Source organism: Hyperoodon ampullatus (assembly GCF_949752795.1).
Source record: "Hyperoodon ampullatus genome assembly, chromosome: 2".
Taxonomy (NCBI): Eukaryota; Metazoa; Chordata; class Mammalia; order Artiodactyla; family Ziphiidae; genus Hyperoodon; species Hyperoodon ampullatus.
The window spans coordinates 15,787,144-15,806,130 of record NC_136915.1 but is presented as its reverse complement, the minus strand read 5'-3'; the positions used below and the strand labels follow the sequence as shown (position 1 = coordinate 15,806,130).

General features: G+C 55.2%; 1 protein-coding gene across 2 annotated transcripts in view; it reads left to right on the top strand.

The window, feature by feature from the left end:
• CAPZB (capping actin protein of muscle Z-line subunit beta) overlaps window positions 1-18,987 on the top strand; it is a 138,627-nt gene that overhangs the window by 99,845 nt on the left and 19,795 nt on the right. For both annotated transcript variants that reach the window (XM_079698373.1, XM_079698372.1), the window contains exon 4: window positions 3,127-3,240. In XM_079698373.1, the coding sequence (XP_079554499.1) occupies window positions 3,127-3,240 (114 nt within the window). The remainder of the gene's footprint in view (window positions 1-3,126; window positions 3,241-18,987) is intronic.

The window sequence follows — 18,987 nt, the reverse complement described above, 5'->3', positions numbered from 1 at the left end:
GAAACCTGTTAGCTGAAACAAAAAGCATTCTCTGAGGGAAATGAAAGGCCTGACTTTTGAAATCTAAGCATTCCTGTCCATCTGTCTTTTTTCAAATGGCCTCCATTTAAGCTCTTAAATGTGTTCTGAGTGCCCCTTCCACTCAGGATATTCTGGGTAATGTTATGATTTTTCCCCCAGCTACAATTACCCCGGCTCCAGGACTAACGGCTTGAAATGCTGTCGTCTGTGAGCAGGGAGAGATGTGTCTTGAAAATTCCAGACCCCCAGTCTTCAAGAGAGATCGGCTCTTATGTCTAATCAGGTCGCCTTTAAATGAAAGCCAGTAGGGGTGGGACTTCCAGGCCCCCAGGACAGCAATGGCTGTGTAACCGTGGAAACAAAAGTCAGACCTCAGAGTGTGCTGAGGAGAGTCTTGGGGTCTTGAGGAGCCGCAGGGCAGGTGGGGAGTTTAGATTCTCCCGCTCAGATTCCTCTGCGCTCCCCCCGGTGAGTGGAGGTGAGGTGCCAAGCCTAGTTTACAAATAAACGGTGGTGACAGCACTCTGCAACTTCATCTTTGTCTCTGGATCTGGTAAGAGGTCTTCGTTGATTTTCTTCTTTCTTTTTCGTTCTTTTCTTTTCTTTTTTTTTTTTTTAAATGCTTAGGTGTCCCTCAGCAGAGAAAGCAGAAAGTTGCTCCATCTCTGTTGGTTTGGAGGAGCACCAGCCGGCGTGCCGTGTGTCCTTTCCTCCCCACCCCGCGCTGGGAGGCTTCAGCCCACGAGCTCTGTGTTGGGTGCTGGGGTGCAAGGGCAGACTGCACAGGCTTCTGCCTGGAGCACTGTTGTTGTCAAGGGCGGGGATGTGACCGCTGCAGGAACCGACATCTGTGTGGGAGTGAGGGGACAGGCGGGGACAGGCAGGGGCAGTGGTTACTTCTGCTTTGTGTCGGGTGCGAGATCAGTCACTCATTCCTCTGCCTTTTTTCTTCTCATGAGCATGTGGCTGAGCACCAGGCACTGTTCAGGTGCTGAGCAAACAGTGGAGCAAGACAGACACAGCTCTTGCCCTCTGGGAGCTAAGGTTCTAAAGTTGACCGTCTAAACGAATTCAAGTTCAGTAAAATTTAAAATTCGGTTCCTCAGTCACACAAGTGCTCAGGAGCCACATGAAGCTAGTGGCTACCGTTTTGGACAGCGCAGATACAGAACATTTCTGTTGCCGGGGAAGGTTCTGTCGGGCAGCACTGTTGTGAGGGGTGAACGCGGCGACGATGGACGTGTCGGCCCTGCCCAGGGAGGGAGAGGCCTTGGGGAGCGTGAGAGGGTGCCCGGCGTCGGCTTCTCGCCTGCTCTTCGAGCCAGGTGGGGTCCTGGCTTGTCCAACAGCCCTTTTGTTTGCTGTGGCCTGTGCACAACCCCGTGTGACCACAAGAGCTGCCTGCTGGTCACGGGGCAGTGGGGAGCGTTTCAGCCCATTGTTGCACAGTCTCTCCCGACACTGGTGAGTGAGGTCAGGGGCTGGTGTGGAAAGAAGGGTTTCCAAGCACCGTCTGCTTTGAGGTGGCCTGGGCAGCTGCTGCACGAGGCCCTTTTGGGACACCAAGCACAGCAACTCTTCCCCAACTTAACGTTTGTGGACCAGCAGCCAAGAAAGCTCGGACCCCTGCCTGAGGGTGGCTGGGAGAAGAGGTCGCCCAGCTGACTTGATGTGACCTGCTGAGGTAGGTGCCAGGCATCAGTTACCACGAAGAAAGATGTTTGTGCACAGAATTAGTTAAAACTGGGCTTCAGGAGGCGGTGATGCCTTTTTTCTCTTAGCAACAATCCCAAATCAGAAGGTTCTTTTGAGTCCTCAGTGATGTGAAGTGGTGTCGTCAGGGGGGGAAACGGGAGAGGCAGTGGGGTTTCTTACCGTGGACGTGTCGAGGTGTTTATGCCCCAGAATGTGAAGGACTTTGTCCGAATTCCATATTGTCCTCTCCTCCTTTCTTTTACCCTCTCACCTTGTTTGTTTGTTTTTTTTTTGGCTGTGTTGGGTCTTTGTTGCTGCGCGCAGGCTTTCTCTAGTTGCAGCAAGCGGGGGCTACTCTTCGTTGCGGTGCGAGGACTTCTCATTGCGGCGGCTTCTCTTGTTCCGGAGCACGGACTCTAGGCACACGGGCTCAGTAGTTGTGGCTCGCGGGCTTAGTTGCTCCGCGGCATGTGGGATCTTCCCGGGCCAGGGCTCGAACCCGTGTCCCCTGCATTGGCAGGCGGATTCTTAACCACTGCGCCACCAGGCAGGGCCCCCCCGCCTCACCTTTTTAATTCTCTTTCTTTGAACCCGCAGCTCTGTGAACTCCACCTGTGGGAATTAATGAGTGGCTACTTCCCTTATAACCCCCTTTCAGCACTCTCTGTGATTAAATGCTTTCCTGATGTGGCAAAATACATTTTAAAAAATGCAGCAAGACTTTGGGCTGGAGAAAGTGAGGCTGGTTCTCATTACTTCACAGTCTTCTTTGTGTGCACAGCCCTTGGAGGCTGGAAGGCTGTCCTCTGTTCACGGGACGAACTCTGTCCCTCAGGTTTTCTTACGTGTGGTCAGCCTTTCCCCATGGGGCTGGCTCTCTTGCTGCTTCCATAACTGACAGCTCTCTTCTTAATCCTTAATCGTGTAAGAAGATCTTTGAGGAGTAAGAGTTTCTCCAGAGCTGCCAGCAGGCCAGGGAGGAGAGAGGGGCCTCTATTGGTCAAAACAATGGTGAGAACAAAGGAAAATTTTTAAAAGGGTGAGAAAGAAGTCACATTTGTTGAGCACTTACTATATGCCCGTCTCTAATCTAGGCACTTGATGTATCAATACGTTTCTCCTCAAAGCAGCCCTGTAGGTAAATAGTAGCCTCAGTTTGCACGTAAGGAAAGGGAGGCTCAGAGAAGTCAAGACACCTGTTGGAAATGCACAGCTGGTGAGACTTGGAGCCTGGGGTTCATACCCAGGTCAGATGGAACCTGAGCCGTTGCTCTGCAAACCTTGAGAAAGCCGCGTCTATGCCCAGGGCCTGTGGATAATGGCTTTTCCTCTGAAATTTCAGAAGCTGGGGCTTGGGCCGAAGGCTCACTGGAATGATTCATGTGATCTCCTTCTCCTTCTCCCCTCCAGGTCACCGTGGAGTAACAAGTATGACCCTCCTTTGGAAGATGGGGCCATGCCTTCTGCTCGGCTGAGGAAGCTGGAGGTGGAAGCCAACAATGCCTTTGACCAGTACCGAGACCTGTGAGTTACGGACTCCCTTTGCCCCGCAGCTCTTTTGATAGGTAGTTCATAGGTGAAACGCGAGGCCAAATCGTCTCCCTTAGACCTGCCACCTGGCTGGCCTAACTAGTAAAAGTTCTGAGCTCCCCCAGCAGGGTGCTGGGCCCTAGTGTGGTCATCGGGTCAGTCGTGAGAGGCTGCTACCTTGCCCGGGCAGTACTCTGCGTCGTGCCTCTCAGGAGCAGCCGGTGCCATTGGGACAGCACCTCCTGTGCGCAAGACTCAGTGCCCGATGTTTCATACACATCATCTTAAATCCTTAAATCCTCACAAATGTGGTCACTGTTCTAGTCCCCATTTCCCAGATGAAGAAATCAAAGTTCAGAGAGATTAAGGTGTTTTGTCCAAGGCAAGAGGCAGAGTGAGGAATCAAACCCGGCTCCGTCTGTCTCCAGAGGCCCGTCTGGTTTTCACTGCACTGCCTGCCCTGACTCTGTTCTTAGCTGGAGCTCAGGGCCCCTGCTTCCAGACCAGTCAGCAGGGCGGGAGGAGTCGAGGTCCTTAAACAGTGGGCCTTGGGCAGCCACCTCTGAGCCAGCATTTTGCTGACTCCCGAGTTGCTGGGGGCCTCAGCCTGCACTTTGGGAAGTGTTTTCGCTGCGTCTGCTTTCTGCTTCCGTCCAGTCCCTCCACACCACCAGAAAGGTGGCCACTTAATTAATCCACCTTGCAAGGAAAGGCTCCAAAGCAGGTTATCCTCTGAAGGGTTTTTTCTTAATCCGTAGAATCTCATTTTTAATTAAGTTCTGTATTGAAAATGTAACAGAACTGTAATACATGCAATGCTACCTCAGTACAAATTCTGTCATTTAGGGGAGGGCGTGGCATATACTTCTGTAAAGGGCCAGATAGTAAACATTGTAGGCTTTACAGGCTACACAAGTCTCTATCACTTTTTCTTTGTTCTTTCTTTTTTATGTATATATTATCCTTTAAAAATGTAAAACCATCTTCTTGAGCCTTGAGGTAGGTGGGAATTTGCCTTCGGTCTATAGGGTGCCCTCCCTGACCTGACCTAGGATATAGGCAAGAAAATGGAAATGAGAGAAACGAAGCATCTGAACGACTAAAACCACTGTCTGAAAGCTGGTGTTGTTAACACTTCGAGAAGGAGTTTCACGTCTCCATCTTGCAGGCAGTTGGCGTGGTTTTCCAATTTTTAGCAGATTTGATATAACGCATATAATAAAGAATTTACTTTACAAGCTGGTTTGGGAGGAAAAGTGACACTTGTCAGTCTGACACATGGACAGACAAAAAGACCCACAACGCACAAGCAGAAGCTCTGAGGAAACCATGAACAAATGGCCCTGAACATTTCGGTAGCCCCCGAATGCGTCGCTGTGTGACTCAGCTTTATCTGCGGTATCTGTCATGTGCCGGTATTGTATATACATTATCTTTAATCTTTTCAAGAACCTCTGGGGGAGATGATTTTCCCTTTTTTACAGATGAGGAGATTGAGGTTCCCAGGGGCTAAATGACTCACCACAGGACACAGAGGCGAAGAGCTAGGACTTGAGTCCATATTTGCGTGAAGTTTCCACAACTTACTGATTTTCACCGTTAGAGTGAATTCACTGATTAAAGAGTTCTTATGTCGGGCTTCCCTGGTGGCGCAGTGGTTGAGAGTCCGTCCGCCTGTCGATGCAGGGGTCACAGGTTCATGCCCTGGTCCGGGAAGATCCCACATGCCGCGGAGCGGCTGGGCCCGTGAGCCATGGCCGCTGAGCCTGTGCGTCTGGAGCCTGTGCTCCGCAACGGGAGAGGCCACAACAGTGAGAGGCCCGCCACAACAGTGAGAGGACCGTGTACCGGAAAAAAAAAAAAAAAAGTTCTTATGTCTAGAAATTTGCCCTGTGGTAGAATAGCTCCTCTTCCAGTGATGCTGAGAGATTTCCTCGTTGCTGTCATCTCTGGTGTATTTGTAGTTGGTCTTACCTGGCCATTTGGCAAGAGGCCTATCCAGCTGCTAAATAAGAATTCCCAAGTGGAATCAGTTTCATGGGATAGTGATAATATTGATAATAAGATAGCAGTGGTAATAACAGCAGCTACCAGCCAGGGGCTGGGCGAGCACAGTGTTCACTGCCTCTAGGTCTTATTTGATCTTCACATCAGCCTGTGCAAGAGGATTGTCCCCGTTTTACATATGAGTTGACAGGTTCAAGGAGGTGAAGTCACTTTCCCAACTTCACACAGCCAGTAACGTATTTCGCATGTATGGTCCAGTATGAAACCATCCTTATCCAACTCCAGAGTCCAACAGTTATCCATTCGCCTGACTGACATTTGAGTGTTTGCTAGCCAAGTCCTGGGGCGCCGGCCTTGAATACGGAGGGCCACGTTCCTGCCTGCGCGGTGCATCCACTGTGGGAGGACAAACAATAGAGTGCAAACAGGGCTTCCCTGGTGGCGCAGTGGTTGAGAGTCCGCCTGCCGATACAGGGGACGTGGGTTCGTGCCCCGGTCCGGGAAGACCCCACATGCCGCAGAGCGGCTGGGCCCGTGAGCCGTGGCCACTGAGCCTGCGCATCCGGAGCCTGTGCTCCGCAACAGGAGGGGCCACAACAGTGAGAGGCCCGCGTACCGCAAAAAAAAAAAAAAAAAAAAAAAGAGTGCAAACAAGTCAGTGCGGTGACCGGACAGGGAGTGACTCGGGCTTTCAGTGGGGGTGCGGGGACGGGGTGGGAATGCCGCTCCGGGAGCTGACGCTGGAGCTGAGGGCCGGCGCCCAGGCCGGAAAGGAGCGGTCTGGGCAGAGGGCTGCCTGTGCCGGCGTCTCCAAGGATCAGAACGAGGCTGGTTCTGATTTCTTAGAGGCTAAACATTTGGGCTGTGATTTCCCAAATAAAGCAATGCAGATGTGTTGGTGCCCTGTGCTGCCGTTTGGGGCCAGGCCCGGGGAAGAGGCCGGTGTTGTCTCTGACTCCTTTCTCCCTCCTGTCTCCCTGGTTCACGTGTATAATGACACGTGGTCAGTCTTAGACGTGTGCCTTCTGTGGGGTCTTGACTGGCCTAACATCGTGGGCATTTCCCCATCACCATTAAAAAGTCTTCACTGTGATCCCCCAATCCTTACAGCGACTCTGTAGGGTAAGTGGGAGTTACCTCATTTAACAGACGATGAAACCGATGCTCAGAGAAGTCCTCCAGTGGTTAACCCGCTAGGAAACGGCAGGAGCTAGGCTCATACCCTAGGTCTCACTCTCTGCACTGCCTCCTGAGAAGGTTCCCCTGCCTGGGCGAGCGTCCCCTTTGAAGGTGGCGTTAAGCCTTAATGACCCGTATTTCTCTGGAGCTGTGCATGGGCCCGCACTCTCCTGTAAAGGTGAGTGGGGCTGCGGGGGGCTGGGGAGGGGGGCGACAGGACAGCTTCCTCCACCCAGTGGCGGATCTAACAGGACAAGCCAGCCCCGGAGGTTCTGGGATGGTCTGTAGAGGTGGAATCCTGGCCCAGGGAATGCCGTCTGTCCCCAGCGGCGTCAATGTGCTTTTCCGTGGGGGAGGAGAGAGTACAAGGCCTGCAGGTGGCGCCCACAGAGGAGGGCAGGAGGCCCTTTGTGCCCTTGTATGTGAGGGGAGGCCCAGTTCTCCCTGTCACGGCAACCTCAGGCCACCGGGCTGGCTAGAGCTGTCACTGGGCAACCAGAGTCAGCAGTTTCAAAGCACCCTGTGTTATCAGTGTCCTGAGGATGCCCCCTCCTGAGGCTGTACGTGAGGACCGTTTTCCCAGCTGGACCACACTTGAGAAGCCAACTCATTTCTGGTCTAATACTTACGAATGCAAGTCTCCTTTTTCTTTCTTTCCTTCCTTTCCCTTCCTCCTTCCCTGCCCCCTCCCTCCCAGTACCTTGCTCACCTCTGGAAGTCCCCGTCGTCAGAGTGGCCTGTGACTTGTTAGTGGCCATGTCAGTGACGTTGGCAGGGCCAGAGCCTGAGCTCTTCCCCCTGTGGTTCTGGAGCAGATGGAGATTAGCGAGGGGCTCAGAGGCCTGTGCTGGCCAGTGGTCACTCCAGGTTTTCTAGGGACCAGATTGTTCCAAGGGAGGCAGGGGCAGTAGGTCACGCCTTCCTCTTTATGCTTCACCCCTGCCCCTCCGCAGTATAGACCTCTTCCCGCAGGAAGGAAGACTCCTTTGCCGTCATCCCAGTGAAGGAAGCCACAGCGCTCCTCCATGGATTCTTCCACCTGCCCGCCTTTCACATGGATACGTGGGCTCAGGCAGCGGTTCCTCTGAGGGGAGGCTCCCTGACACTGCCTCACGTCTGCCGGCTCTGGTTGCCGAGTTGCTGCCCGAGCAGCCGGGAAGATGGCCCGTGTCCTGGGCTTGCTGAGGGGTGCCGGAGCCTCGGGCAGACCCACCCCTGCCAGAAGGAAGAGCGGGTGATTGAAAGGACGCCGTCAGGAGAGGACGGGCACACCATCGCTCCCAGGAGGGCTGGATGCGGACGGCTGCCGCTCCAGGGTGCCCCGCTCCAAAGTGGGGCTTGGCCTGTGCCCCCCGGGGGCTGAGGACTGTGATGAGCAGGCCCATCCCCTGTACTAGCCCCGACTTTAATTCCTGACCACCCGGTATTTGTGAATTCTGGGACCCTGCTGGATTGCAGAGTTACGGCTGAGTTTGGCTTGTGCTCCGGCCTCTCAACCACTCCCCGCCTCAAATGGCTGCAAGCTGCCAGACTCTGGCCCTCGGGCTTAGAATTAGAACCCCCTTGTGTTGCGGGAGCAGCTGTGCTGTAAGGAGCCTTTGGGGCTCCCTTGTTCCACGATTCCTAGCACGAAGGACCCTAGCTCTACACTGGGAAGGCCGCACTGAACTCAGCTCGCAGAGATTTGTTGGCTTCTGAAGGGCTGCGGGTTTGACAGAAGAAAAACGGGGAATTCCCTGGCAGTCCAGTGGTTAGGTCTCTGCGCTCTCACTGCTGAGGGCCCGGCTTCAGCCCCCTGGTTAGGGGACTAAAATCTCACAAGCTGTGTGGCACAGGGAAAAAAGGAAAAGAAAAGAAAAAAAAACAGGAAAAAACAAAACAAAGAGGCCTAAGGTGCTCTTTCCTGCCACGTCCTCCTCCGGCGTGGACCTCTCCCCCTCCCCAGCTGTTAGCTGTGCCTTAAGACTGAACCTGTGGCCACGGTAGTGAAGACAGCTTCCCGGTTCCGCTTCCTCCTGTGCTGGTCCTGGCCCATCAACCTTGTTCTTCCCCCTGATGTTCTCCTTAACACGATGAGTGGAAGGAGACCTGGGGAGCGTGGAGCCAGCTGAGATGCGATCCAGGCTGGGCGAAGGGTGCTTCTCTGCCGTGAGAGAGAAAAGCTTCTTCCCCAGCATCCTGAGGGAGAGCCTAGGCTTCTGTCCTCGGGCTCTGGGCTTTGATCCCTGGGGCTGTACAGGTTTTGACTTTGTAGGGAATTGGGATGTGGAACTGGTATGGTCCGAGTGAGGGGCCAGGCCAGGGACAACACTGATGAACAGGCCCTCTGGCTTGCAGCTCCGGTGGGGATGTGGCCCCCTCTCTCCTGCCTGTGCACAGCATTTCTCCATAGAGCTTAGAAGTGCCAGCAGTTTGGAGCACAACTCCTTTCCCAAGGTGGGCAAGTGGCGTGTAGGGGCCCAGGGAGGTGAGCTGTGTGTCCTGCATGATCCCTTTGAAGCCCCGCAGTTCCTGGCTTCCCCCCTGCTCCTCCCGGGTCCCTGCCACGTTCTCACCCTCCCACCCTCCCGTCCCTCCCACGTTTACTGATTCCTTCTTTGCCGTCACCAGTGACAGAAAGGGATTGTGGTGGCAACTTTTCCCCAAGAGAAAAACTGTTAAGCAACCGTTGATAGCACAACTCTGATTTTAGATTAAGAATAGTCCATTGGCCGAAAATGCTCAGGAGACGACAGGCAGGTTTTGCTGGAGTGCTGGCGCTGGGGGAGGTCCTGATCGACTCTCCAGCCATCTGGAACGTCATCACTTCTCTCCCCCCAAGCCCTCCCACCTGGGTCGCCGACATCCAGGCTACTCTCATTCTCTGCCAAGCCCCAAGATGGTTTCCTGGCTCTAATTCATGGGCTGGCTCAGTTAGCCCCTGGGGAATAGGGAGAGGTCGCAGAAAGGGCCTCCTCTCGGGTGGCTGGCTCACAGGGTCACTGCTTTCTTGGCAGAGTTGTCTCTGCTTTCTCGGGCCTTAAGCCTGGGGTAGCTCGTCGGTCACAGCACCTCATCACGTGACCTAAGTGAGCCATCTTTCTTGGGAGAGACTTAGTAGAGGGTCAGCACTTGCAGCTGCCAGAGAAACATCTTATTTGTGGTGTGAGCCACCAGTTGGCTGCCGTGAACCCCGCGATCAGTGCTTTGAGTTTTCAGGTTCCCAGAGAAGATGGGAAACCTTCCCCGCTCTGGCGTTCACACTGGGTCCTCTGTCGGCCCAGGTTCTGCTGAGACCAGATGTTCTAACCAAAGGGGCTGGCACTGCGTTCTTGCAGAGATGATTGCTCCCATCCGTGCCAGGCATCTCGCCCCGTGCTCTGCGATCCTTGGCTCTTGGCTTGCAGCAGATAATACCTTCAAACATGCGGTTGCAATTTATTGGCCTTATAAGTTAATTTTAGTGGGTGTGCGATTGATTGAAATCAAAGCTTAACGAAGGCCAGAGTCTAGGGGGTGGGGGAGCGGGGCGGGAAGGCATTTTGTGTTCTTCCTTTGCCTCGGGTCTGAGATAATCTTCAAAAGCCTTAATTAGGTTTCCTAATCAGCCCTTCTTGTCTGGAAGACGTTTACAGAGTGAAACAAGGCTGGCGTCCCTGTGGCAGCCCCAGAGCCTGCGAGCCTCTCCGGCAGCGGCCGGGCGCTGGCAGATGGGCCTTCCCCCGGCTCCCTGCCTCCTCTCCCCCGCTGGGACCGGGTCACAGTCGTGGCTGTTTCCGCTCCTTCCTTCCATTCTCTGCGCCTCTGTCAGATGACGCTTGAGCGACACCAGCCCAGCGAAGGCAGGGCATCCATGTTCCTGTGAGGAAAAAGTTTGTTGCCTTGGTTCCTTGGGTCCTTGAAACTCCATGTTCCCAGCTGCCGTCTCAGACCTCTTACCCTGGGCTCCCCGGGGCTACCCCTTCCTGGGATGCGAGCACTGGGCCAGTGTTTCAGTCCTGATGGGAATCGAGGTGGCACCGGGAGGCTTTCTGATGAAGTGGAGGTAACAGGAGTCTGGGAAGCAGCTCACTGGTGGGCGGTGGGGACACCCTGGCAGCAGGCACAGACACCTCCCAGCAGAAGTCACTGTATCTGGGTCAGGCTGCAGAGTGGGGGAGGAGCTGGGCTATGGAAGAGACTTGGCCTTGATTCTCTGATCTGCCCTCACTCACTGACTTGGGGCGAGTGGTCCGCTTTCTGGCCTCTGTTTCCTTATCTGTCAGCAAGGTGCCACTGCCCATCTTGGGGGGTGGGGGTGGGGGGTGGGTGAGGGCAGTCAGTGAGGCGCTGTTCCCAAGGCTCACCTTGCACTCACGGTGTCCACCCGCACCTTCGAGTGTGACAGGATTATCCTCATCTTGCAGCAGTGACCTGTGTGGATGTGTTTTTTATTGTGGCTGGGGGGTGGTTTTGGTGCAGACGTGGTGAGGCAGCAGGCCGCGTTCAGAGGCTTCGGGTTCTGGTGGGGCTCTGCCATAGACCGCAGCAAGACCTTGAGTGAAATCTGTTTCAGAAATGGAGTGAAGTAGTTCCCGTCTGCGGTGACGGGAGAGAGTACTTAGGATGGAGCCACAAATACTTCCCGAGAGCCTGCCGTGCTCTGAGCACTGCAGGTGACATGGGGGTGGTCAGGCGGGCCCCTTGGGCCCAGCAGGGGTGAGGAGGTACACAGGGGAAGAAGTGAACAAATGAACAAAGGACTCGCACCCTTTGGTAAGTGCTGAGAAGGACCAAAAACTGGGCGCTGCATCTCTAGCAGTGGCCGGGGAGGGGCCGTGGGTTGACTGGAGCGGGCGTCCCTGTCGCAGAGGAGCATCGTCAGAGCAGGCCTGGCTGGCATCTGGGAACTTGGATTTGGGAGGTTTAGTTCCATTCCCTGATAGGAGGTGTCACGACGTGGAAACTGTCGCGCAAACGCTATGGTTTGCGCAGAACTGCGGCCTCCGTGCTGGAGTCCGGAGCTGCGGTGTGTGCCAGGCAGAGGAGCTCAGCAATAAGAACCCTGGGCACCAAGGCTTGGGGCTGGGGGGTGCGCTCCCCAGGGACAGCACTTCACATGCAGTCCCGGCCCATCGCTGGGGAATTAGGCGCACCTCGTGTGTTTCCCCGGGGCGGGGCAGGGGCGGTCTTGGGAGCCTGTACCCGGTTCCCTCCCTCGGTGGCTTGTGCCCTGTCTCCTTGGAATAACTCACGGCTGCCAGCACGGCTCTTCCGAGTCCTGTGAGTCCTAGCGAATCATGGAAGCTCGGGTGGTCGTGGGGAGCCAGGCTCAGCCATGTAACCTGGTGGGGAGGGTCTCGCTGGTGTGGCCAGGGGACAGGAGCCATGCGGAGAGGTGCATGGGCCCTCGTCCGACACAGGCCTGGGGTGTAGTCCTCAGCACCTGGGGAAGGGTCTGGAGGGTCCCGGGGTACGTGGGACAGCTCTGACTGTACGTCCTAAGAGATTCCTCCAGAAGCCGTTTGGAGGCTGGAGTGGGAGACCCTGACCCGGACTCCTCTTATTCTGGTTGCTTGGCCCTGACCGCTCTCCCACTAGTCTGGCTGAGCGACACCTGTGGTTTGAGGTTACCCTGTGTTCCCCACCACCAGAAACAGCCAGGCCAAGTTACCTTTGGTCTCCAGAGTCAGAACCCAGCCGGGAGATGGGTGGAAGCACTGAGCAGAGTAAGCGTGAGGTGATGCAATCGTTCAGGAAAGTTCTGGGGCAGGTGAGACCTGGACCATCAGGATTGGCCGTTGGCCTGGCTGCCTGCCCCTTGACACAGGTCTGGGTGGCCCCCGCCGCGTGAACCTCTTCCCCCTTGCCCGGAGGTGGAGGACCTCTCCCGTGTCTGAAGGTCTCCCGAGGGACCCTGCCACAGTGCCGCTTGCTACACATCCTGTGCCCCAGGGACCGCATGGTAAAGGTGGGGAAGTCGTGTCTGGCTCTGAGCTTGTCGGCAGCGTAATTAGTGTTTGGCTTTCCACATACATTATTTGTATCTTCAGCCATGCGTTTGGAGGGCTTCTGGGACCCTGCCCTGCCTGCTGTGGGCCTCCGGCTGCGTCTTGGGCCAGTGTGAGAGTGCTGGAGGCAGCTAAGGGGGAAGCCAAGGTCGCCTCAGCTGCGCTTTTTTGATTGAGTGGGAGACGCGTGGAGAGAAGCCCTGTCTGCTTTGGGGGGAGTTGGGTCGAGTCGCTTCCTGCTCTCGTGGTGTAAGTTTCAGCTGCTCTGAGCCCTGCTCTGAAGTAGGGGCGTTTCCTGCGGTTCCCAGAGCCCGTGCACGCAGGGTCCAGACAGGCCACTCGTTGCCCCCCAGCCTGGAGGCCAGTGATGGTGCGTCCACGTGGGTCCCCTTCGCCAGGCTCCTGAGGCCGTGCCCAGGGTCTGCTTACCTTGGCACGCGCTGTCTGCTTTTCATCTGCTGGAAGAAAGTTGAATGGAAATCAGGAGTGTGCAGAAAACAAGCTCATTTACAAACATGATCCCCGAGTCAGCATCAAGGACTCCGGTTCCTCCAGGATTCCTGGGTTTCTGTCACTGCACGGCAGGCAGTCACGCTTCGGGTTATGTGGCTGCATGTGTTGGGGTGAAGTGAGGACCGGCGTCCTCCGGTGGTGGTGCTCCCTGGGCCTGCCGGGCACCTTGCGCTGCCAGGGACGCTGCTGCGTGCAAGTATCGAGGGTGGGTGGTCTTCCAGCGGTTCAGCCAGCAGGCCTCTGCTGCCACCTTGAAGTGGAGGGCCCTCCTTCCAGAACTCCCAGTGCAGGGTTCTCGGTGTTGCCCAGACTCCTGGCCACTTGGTGTACCCCTTCCTTCCTTCCCTGACTGTCTTCTGCATCTTGAGGCAGCATTGTGTACAGCGGCGCGTGTGTGTGTGTGTGAGAGAGAGAGAGAGAGAGAGAGAGAGAGTGTTTACCTAAGTCCAGCCCCACAGGCTAAACCAGGGCCATGAGAACAGGACGTGGCTCCGGGGCAGCCAGCTCCCCAGTTCTCAGCTGTGTGACTTGGGTGCATTCCTTTCGCTCTCTGGGTTTCCACCATCTTAACTGTAGAATAATGTATGCAAAGCCCCTGACACAGAATGGGTTCTCAAAAACGGCAACTCTTGGGCGATGGCGATGGCACCTCCAGAAGGCCTCGACCGTCCACATCCTCCTGGGTGGGCAGTGTGTTTACGGGTAGCCCGGAGAGGCAGAGGATGCTCACGGGTGGCATGCAGTGCGGACAGCGTGGCCAGGTGCCAGGCCAGCTCGGCGGCCCCTGCAGCAGAACCATTGTTTCCAGAGAGGCCTTCATTATTCCTCTTTAAGTAAAAAAATAAAAACCTCGTAAAGCGAGGCTGTAAAGCGCCGCAGCCACGGTCCAGATGTGCACGTCTAAGTGCAACTGGCATTAAAGTCGCGCATGCCTAAGCCGATGGGCATGTTTGCTCTGGGGATTGTTGCACCTGTGTGTGCTGGAAGGAATGTCCACAGAATACCTGTCCCGTGTCCGTGGGCAGATTCTGGGACGCGTTCCAGAAACCATGGTGGAAACGGCTGTCACTGGAGGTGTGTAAGCAGAGTTTTGGTCAACTTCAGATGCTGGGAATCTGCGCTGTGACACTCACACCGGCCCTCAAGCAGCCGCCTGATCCTGGAGTGTCAGAGCTGGGAGAGACCCTAGTGAACCCCAGATCCAGTGTTTTCATCTTACAGATGAGAAAACCACATTGGTGCCGCATAAATATTCCTTGCCTTCCTCTTGGCTTTGTTTAATGAAGCCAACTGCAGGAGCTCACACCCCAGCACCTAAGGTTGTGGCCTTGTGCTGCCCCCCCCACCCCCCACCGACTCGTCTGGGTTTGGGGGTGACTGCCCGTCCTCCGAAGCGCAGGTGTCGTCGTGCTGCCAGAGATCCGCATGCCCAGTCCTGGGAAGGCTGCCCAACCCACTTTCAGCTAAAGGACCACGTCTGAATGAACCCTGCTCCCAGCAGATCTGTGCTGGCTGTGGTTCTTTTGTGGGGGTCCTGGCATGTGACTCATTACCTGTTGGGGCCTCTGTATTAGAGCCACAAGTCCAGCTATTCTCCCAGGAGGCGATTTGATGGGAAAGAGGGAGGGCCAGCCTCCAAGCTGATTCCAGTCCCGGCTTCCCTGTTACATGCGCAGCCCCGCGTTGGCCATGCCTGGTTACAGCCCAGATCCCTGAAGCGAGTTTCCATCCTGGTCTCCACGCACACCTCAGCCTCACACACTCCATAAAGCTTTAGGAGCCGAGCTAGGTTTTGGGTTTTTGTTTTTTTTTCTTTTGTGAAGTAGGTCATTTTGAGTATGAAGTATTAGGTTTTCCCCTTTGTCTCCTCCTCCCCAGCAGTCCTGAGGTTGGAGAGTTATGGTCATGGAATCTGTATGTGTGACGCTGACTTTGGTCAAGTGGAGGAGTGCATTTCAGGGGGAAACGACATAGCTCTCTGGGAAGAAGAGAGTCACCGACACCCCAGGCTTTTCGCTGATCCAGGTTCAGGGTCTAACTCGCCCAGGCACTTCAGTGTATTTGGCTGTGTGGGTAAATAGCCAGCCCACCCGAGGGGCTTGCCTGTGGCTCCTGGCTTATCCAGCGCAGAGCTGTGCCCTGGTGACCTGGTCTTTTGAAGTTTATGAAACCTGGTTGTGATCAACGTACTGTTTTTCAGATGGTGGGACTTAACGGAGCCAATCCAGGTGCCCCCATCTCCTTAATGCCAGCTGTCTGAATTCTCTGCAGTTCCATTTGCCTTAAAAAAAAAATACTAATCCGCTGGGAAGATCTTGAAAGCCACCAACTGTGGAGCCGATGGCACTTGGTTGAAAGACTTCACTCTTGGGTGGACATCAGGGCAGCGTTTTCCTCTCGTTGTTCCCGGGTTGGTCTGGGTCGGTCTGTCGGTTCCCCTACTGATGTTCCTGGAACTCTGAAAGGCCCCACTGTTCCCTGGTTCGACTTTCCAAGCCAGCTTCTCTGCAGTGTCCCCACAGACTGTCCCTGTGTCCCTGTGGCTAACAGTTCATTCACCCTCCTCACCGTGTGTGCGGATTTCAGCCCTCACTCCCTGAAGGTACCAGGGCGAAGAAAAGCCCAGGGGTTTCGTCTTTGGGCGTCCACGTTTTAAAGATGTTCCCCGAGCTGCCCCCTTGACCAGGGACCTCTGGGCCTTCCCTTTTGTGCCCAGCGTGGCTGGGCCATGGCAGTGGTCCTGGGACCGTCCTCCCTCCCTCCCCCGTGGAGCAGGGGCAGAGCACAGGCAGGCCGGGTGAGCCCCTCGGCCGCCCGCTTGCAGCGCCAGGCCACTCTTGATGCCTCGTTCACGTTGCCGTGCGCGGCCCGAGAGCGAGTCGCCAGGGATGGCAGAGCCCCCTTATTGAAATAGCATGTTAGCATTTAAACAATATTAATAGTATTTGACTCATTAAATATACAAAGGCCAGTTAAAGTGCTTCCATGTGTGTGCTGTTAGTTCTGGCGGGCGACTCCTCAGATGGCTTTATGTGGTTTCAGACAACATTTTAGCACATTCTTAAAATACCCACAAAAGCCTTTATGTAAAAACTCATAAATGTGAACCACATAAAAATTATTTTTTTTCCCCGTTTCATGTCATTATGATCAAAGTACAGTAGGTAAGAATAAATTCCCAAAAACTTGTTGAGGTCCCTCTTTAATTAACACTTCACACGCAGAGCAGGGCCGTAAACCGTGGGACGGGGGCTGTCGGTGCCCCGCGGCCACTCTGCCGCAGAGTCTGGCCTTCTGGGCGATTGTGAGCCGGCCCTTTCTCATCACGCGTCCTCCAGCCCCTCTGTCCTGGAGCATCAGGTTGAGACGCGCAGCCGTGCGCGTCCCCAGAGGTCCCTTTAGGTGAATGGAATGTGAGTCTGCTCTTGAGCAGCACGAGGAAGAGTGGCCCCTCTGGTGCTGCTGCCCTCATCTCTTTACTGGAAGTCAGATCGCCTGCAAGTTAGGGTACTACCCGACGGGACACTCTCCCAGCTATGAAACCAATTACGGAGGTCACGTGGCTCCGTGGAAGGGTGCTCGTGATTCCAGCCAAGTGAGGAAAGCCGAGCCCAGCCCAGTCCCCTTGCTGTGCCTACAGTTACATAAAAAAGTAAGCATCTGGACAGAGACTGGAGGGGAATTTGGAAAAATGAGATTTATGGGATAAGCTGGTTTATGGTGTTGTGGGCTAAATTTTAAACTTCCTTTTTTAAAAATAATGTTCTTCTAATAAAGTTTTTAATTTGGTGGAAGAATAGTAACCCACGTGAGCATCAGAGACGAGCTTGCATTTTTACCTCCTTTGTCTCCAACATTTTGTAACTCTGGACCTGGTCAGTGTGGCCCACAAGGGAAGCTGAGGATGCCAGGGAGGAGCTGCCTGGAGTGGAGACGGGCCGTGAGGTGGGACTTGGGAGTGGAAGTGGCCAGTTCCGCCCCGCAAAAGGGTAATGCTGTTGTTGTATTTTTCTGGAAGAAAACAGAAATCTAAGGGAGGGGACTGAGAGGGCTCAACCACAGGCCACCCGGTGCTTTTGAACTGGTTGCCAGGTGGTGTCGAGGAGGGTTGTCAAGCCACCAGGCCCTCTGCTGGTTCCCTCCCAGGGCAGCCTGACCTGCCCTCCCCCGAGTCCCAGCACAGAGACAAGAACAACACTCTGGGCTGGAAGGCGCCTGAGGCGGGGCGGGGTGGGGGGGCGCCGCGGGCTTTGAGGGGCAGGAGGATGAACACGCCCGCTGGGCCTCGCGCCTTCGCTCCAGGAAAGGAGGAATTAGCGGCCCGCTTCTGCCAGCGCAAGAAAAGCCACATTTTTCAAAGTTGTTTTTTCCCTTTTGATGTGGGGCTGCTCTCCCGACAAGCAGGCAGAAAGGGAAAACCATGCGATGGAACCCGGCCATCTGTCACCGAAAGGACAGCCATCTGTCACCGAAAGGACGGGTGTTGGCGGGTCTGCCCTGGGCTGCCCCTCCCGCCCGCGGTGGTGCTGCTCTTCTTCCCGGGGAATTCGGGGAGGGGGCACCAAAACCCCGGAGCCCGTGCCGCCCGCCCACCTGAGTGAGGGGTCTGGTCCCAAGGTGACCGATGCGTCCCCACACGTCCCAGGAGCGCTCCAGGGTGGCCCAGCGTGTGACCAGCTCCCTGCAGGGCTGGGCCGGGTCAGGGTGGCCCTGTGGAGGGAAGTGAGGGGGGCCTCAGGCTCTACGCCAGAACACTTACCTACTTGGGGTTTGGGGAGGGATCTAGAACAAGGGAAAGCGCCTTCCTGAGTGGGGTCCCCGAGTGCCCAGCGTTGGCCAGTTTCCCGGAGTTGCCCCGGGCTGGTGCCGAGCTCGGGCCTGCAGATGTGTCTCCATTCTCCCGTGCTCTCCCCTTGCGGTTCTACGCTCTGCTGCCCTGGTCGGAAGCCAGAGTCCTCAAGCCCTCAATCTTTCCTTTCCCTCAGTCCCTCAACCTCAGTCCCTCAATCTTCTGACCAGCATTTAGCCCCGGGGCTGGCACCTCATACAGCCTCCTGCTGTCACCTGCCTTCTGGGGCCGCCTGGCCAGGGGAGACAGCTGTGAATTTCACTTGACAGCTCAATCGCAATGGGTAGCGCGGGATGGAGCAGTGGGGACAGTCTCCCTGAGGAGTGCTGGCGGGGAGGGCACGAGGGGAACAGACCTAGGTGTGGACCCTCATGCGCCACGCCCAGTGGGCCTGCGGTGGGTCAGAGCCAGAGACAAAGCAGCCGCGGGGCCTTGCAGCTCACCAGCGTGAAGAGGGGACTACCTCTTCCGTCTGTCTCTCGGTTACACCCTGGTGTATATCACATACTGGCCTTTGTACGAAAACTTTTTAGTTTGAAAGAGTTTGATTTACAGCAAAATTATCCAAAAAAGAGTACAGAGAATTCTTGGTATACCCATCGTTTACATTCTCTAAATATTAGCAATTACCAGGTATATTTTTTATTATGTAACAGCATTATCGAGGTGTAATTCATATACGTGTTTATTTTTATTACTTGTTTTTGTTATGAAAATAATCATCTTTGGTCAGGTATCTACTTTCCTGTATTGTTTTTGTCTTTCAACAGCCCTAGAAAGTAGATACCGTCCCTGTTTATTTGGTTTTTAACATATTTATTTATTTATTTATTTGGCTGTGCCGGGTCTTGAGTTGCAGCGTGTGGGATCTTTTAGTTGTGGCATGCGGGATCTAGTTCCCTGACCAGGGATCAAACCCGGACCCCCTGCATTGGGAACGTGGAGCCTTAACCTTAGCTGGACTACCAGGGAAGTCCCAATACTGTCCCTGCTTTATAAAGAAACTAAGGCCTAGTTTGCACAGCCGGTAGCTGGTAGCTCTTGATAAGTAGTCATTGGGTGGATAAGTGCGTGACGTAACTGGTGACTGGCGGGGCGGGCATGGGGACCTGCGCCTGCCTGACTCCCCAGCCCGTGCGTCTCGGTGCCTGCCTGCTGCTCACATCTGAGGCCGCGGCCCCGGGCCTCCTGGAGAGTCCCGGAGTGCGCCTGCCGCACCACTGA